At 34.9% G+C, this 3,528-nt stretch overlaps 1 protein-coding gene across 1 annotated transcript; it reads right to left on the reverse strand.

The window, feature by feature from the left end:
• Positions 1–947: 947 nt before the first annotated feature.
• On the reverse strand, positions 948–2,771 carry LOC145234478 (atlastin-like). Its single transcript, XM_080099205.1, has 6 exons — positions 2,556–2,771; positions 2,175–2,234; positions 1,744–1,969; positions 1,502–1,677; positions 1,109–1,300; positions 948–1,031 (listed from the first exon to the last, which is right to left on the reverse strand). The coding sequence occupies exons 1-6, from the start codon at positions 2,694–2,696 to the stop codon at positions 948–950; spliced, it is 879 nt and encodes a 292-aa protein (XP_079955331.1). The 5' UTR covers positions 2,697–2,771.
• Between the last annotated feature and the right edge of the window lie 757 nt (positions 2,772–3,528).

The raw sequence follows: 3,528 nt of genomic DNA on the forward strand, positions 1-3,528 counted from the left end.
GATGCGACAATCTTTTGTACTTTTGCAAATGTAAGAGGATCAACATCTCCATGTACAATTGCCTGAAACACCATATTTATTGTACTTAAATTTGTTTTTAGTTAACTATACTCTCTACCTTTTCAATTATCATCCTCTCTTTGTATATTTGTGCAATATCTTCCAAAAAGGTTCTCAACGTTTTCTTATTGATTGTAACTACAGGCAATGTTGGTTTGAACTTGAAACCTGTTATGGTTTCGAGTTTTTTTGTTTCACACTTAATGAGTTTTTCCATGTCAGCATGGGCAACTTCGTTCTGAGGGTAAATATAAAACAATGGAACAACCATGGTCACAGTTTGAGTAAAACTCCCAAATTCACAGCATTTTTACTTTCGTTTTGGTATGCCGTTGTAAACCTAAACGAGCGCTCATACAATTGTTTGCAGGACATTAAACAGTAAAACATACCATACCATACCGATAAACTCACCATGTCAAATAAATTACGTTTATGACTTAAACATAATTTTTACCTTTTTAACAATTGCCTCGAAACTGCCCAGAGCCTGCATAATCGCTTCTCGAAGCTTCGTGTCCAGTTTTAGCTACAGAGAAGTAGTTTTAATTTGTTGCACATTTTAAATATCATTTTATAACTTGATACATTTGATACCTCGTTTAAATCGTTTTTCAATCGAAATAAGTCGGTTTTAGCTTTAATTACGGCTTCCATTCGTTTTTTGGATTTTTTCCAGATTTCAATCTCCAAATCATTTTGTTGTGATGATGGTGGTTTAAACTTTGCAAGGGCAACCAGTTTTTTTATTTCGACACTGTGCATGAACTCCTCTCCATCCATGACTGTATAATCACGCGATGAGAAACTCTGCAAATGCGTTTAAGCTATTATCCTGTCCAAGGCAAAAAGTTTTTGGTTGTTTTTTGATGTGATCAAACCATGTTCTACAAACCCAAATTTTTCTTTACCTCCATGTAAGAGTTGACGCAATCTCCACCCAACTTGGCTTGGTTTTCTTTTACGTCAATCTTCAAATGAAAACGCACAAACGTCATTTCTAGCACATATTGATAAAGACAATTTTATATTTATTGCATGGTTTAACCTTTAAATACTCATTGTGACACTGGAACATAAAATAACGGTCCTTTAGAGAACGACAGAGTTTTGTTCTCGTTTGTTCAATGTGGACTGGGTTTCCAATCTTTCTTTCTGAGTCAAATTCTTTCATTGCTGTTTCTACAGCTTCGGAGTGATATTTTCTTAACTCTTCTTGTGTTCGCTGTATTTGCTGTTTCTAGTCGAATGCATTAAAATGTTTTTGTCTTTATTAAACATTTCTATATGCTGTGAGATCAACTCTTACCGTTAAATAATGAAGAAACTTCATTTCACATTGACTCAGTATGTTTTGCAAATTGGCTGAAGCTTGAGCCTAAATAAACTTGTGGTTCGTTTTTTTTTCAAAAAACAACAACAACACAATAATAACAAACACCTGATACATAATGTCAACTCCAAACTTTTTCTTTTCTAATAGGTGTGAGATAGTATAAGCCAAGTTTGCAATATCAGTTCCAGTCAATGGTTGTTCGTTCATTGTCTTGACAATTGGATTTTCGAACATGAGCTGGAAAGTTTCACCGCAAATGTCCAAAAAGGTTCCACGAACAGCTGTCCCAATAAAAAATGGAGATTTTATGATAATCTCTTAAAACTTATGTCTGTTTGTTGTCTTACCACCAAGCTCGGGGACAGGATCTGTTGCCCCGAGTTCCGCTATCTCAAAGCCAGGATGCGGCATAAGAGCGCATTCAGTTGTTGCAAACGTTTCTTGGATTTTAAGATACATTGATTTGAATTCTGGCGCTGACTTTTCGTATTTTGTTTTAAGATAACTTTTTCCTCCTTCGTGGCCGAATTTGTAAAACCTGTCCTGCCAGTCCCGCAGAACAAACAACAGCGACTGTAAAACAGCAAAAAAGAACTTCATGTCTGAACTAATTGTAGCAAAAAGCATCCTGGCATTTTAGGTTTTAAAATTATGTTTACAAAATAACGACATTTTAGACAAATGCATTTCTTCGTTATGTCATATCTGAATGTTTAGGCAACCTACAATATTATCTAACTAGGACGTTTTCTTTTTACAATATTCTGAAAAAACATACCTGTGGTGTTTTCAACTTTCCTGTTTTTTTCACGACTTTTTCGTAAAACTCACAAAACATCTAAAAACATAAAACATGGTATGAGTGTGGGTCAGTTAAATATAGTTGTTATTGTTGTCATCCTTAGTTAAGTATAGGATGTGTTTTAGCCAATTATGCTAAACATCTGGGACGCCTTGACTTACTGGGAGGGGTTCTAGGACTTGTCACATATGGGCCGGTATATTTGTTTTAAAAAGTTAAAACGGATCATTATTATTTATTGTTTTGATGTGTAAATTATGCTCATAAGATTGCGACTTTAGAGGTATAATCCTCCGTCGCCAATTAAACTAGTCCCTTCGCTGTGTTTTTGTTCCTATTGCTTCGTTCCTTATATACCTGCAACTGTTTCAAATCGTTGGTGTTTATAATCTTCCCCAAGTTGTATATTTGGTGGGAACTGAGAAAAGCGCTAAGCGTAAAGAGGTGCATATCACCAAGCTGAGAATTTTGTTCGTCGAACAAGCCTTGCGTATCCATAAGGAAAACTGCTACCTGTCAATAGAAGAAAGGAAACAATGAGATTGTGCTGTTAGAAATGACCGGTTTCCTCATTTTACTGGTGTGCCTATTCACAATGGTGACGACACTTTCGCGCATCGCTGCCAAAACGGCGAAGGTTTGGTAACTACTTGGTTATACCAGTCTTATAACATTTTACACAAACGTTGGTTGTGCGTCTTCCTAAAAGGTTACGGCAAAAAAAATATAGACTGCAGTTAACTTGTAACTAGAAAGGTAGCTTTTTAATATACTTCCATTTTATACATGTTATATCCTATTTAACAATTTACTGTAAGTTTACACATCATTTAATTTACACATATTATTCTTTTTGCGAACAAAAACGAATGGGTCCCCACATGCGTGTTTATGCGGATTTACGGAAAACAAATGTTGCGGTTATTTTTAGATTCTTACGGACAAATTATTTGAAAGCATTAATACATTTTAACAAGTTTTGTCTGTATTCTTTTTGCATGGTTATTGTCATAACAGTAATAAAGAATGGAAAAAATACTTTCAATTTAATCTCTTGCTTTGACCTTAATATTGTCATCTAAGTTCATTTTTTAAACACAAATTTTCCTAGAAAGCCATTTGCTACATAGGTATACATAACAAATCATTTTTCACTTACTTTGTTTCGCAAAACGAGAACCATTGACCTGTAGTTACCTCTCACGGTATTTGCGCAAAACGACCGTTTAATGACCTTATGACACCGTTTTCAAAAGCACGCAGTGTTCAACAATACCGTTTTGCCTAATTTACACATGACGTAAGTATTGATTCTTGAATTGATTTGTCA

This window comes from Phallusia mammillata, chromosome 6, assembly GCF_965637545.1.
Source record: "Phallusia mammillata chromosome 6, kaPhaMamm4.hap1.1, whole genome shotgun sequence".
NCBI classification, from domain to species: Eukaryota; Metazoa; Chordata; class Ascidiacea; order Phlebobranchia; family Ascidiidae; genus Phallusia; species Phallusia mammillata.

What these genes read in the sequence shown, in the direction of transcription:
- LOC145234478 (XM_080099205.1), bottom strand. Translation starts at nt 2,696, where the DNA reads ATGGATACGCAAGGCTTGTTCGACGAACAAAATTCTCAGCTTGGTGAT. An exon ending in TCCTGTCCCCGAGCTTGGTG is followed by an intron (nt 1,678 to 1,743) that starts GTAAGACAACAA and finishes TTATTGGGACAG; the next exon opens with CTGTTCGTGGAACCTTTTTG. An exon ending in GAGTTGACATTATGTATCAG is followed by an intron (nt 1,301 to 1,501) that starts GTGTTTGTTATT and finishes GCATTCGACTAG; the next exon opens with AAACAGCAAATACAGCGAAC.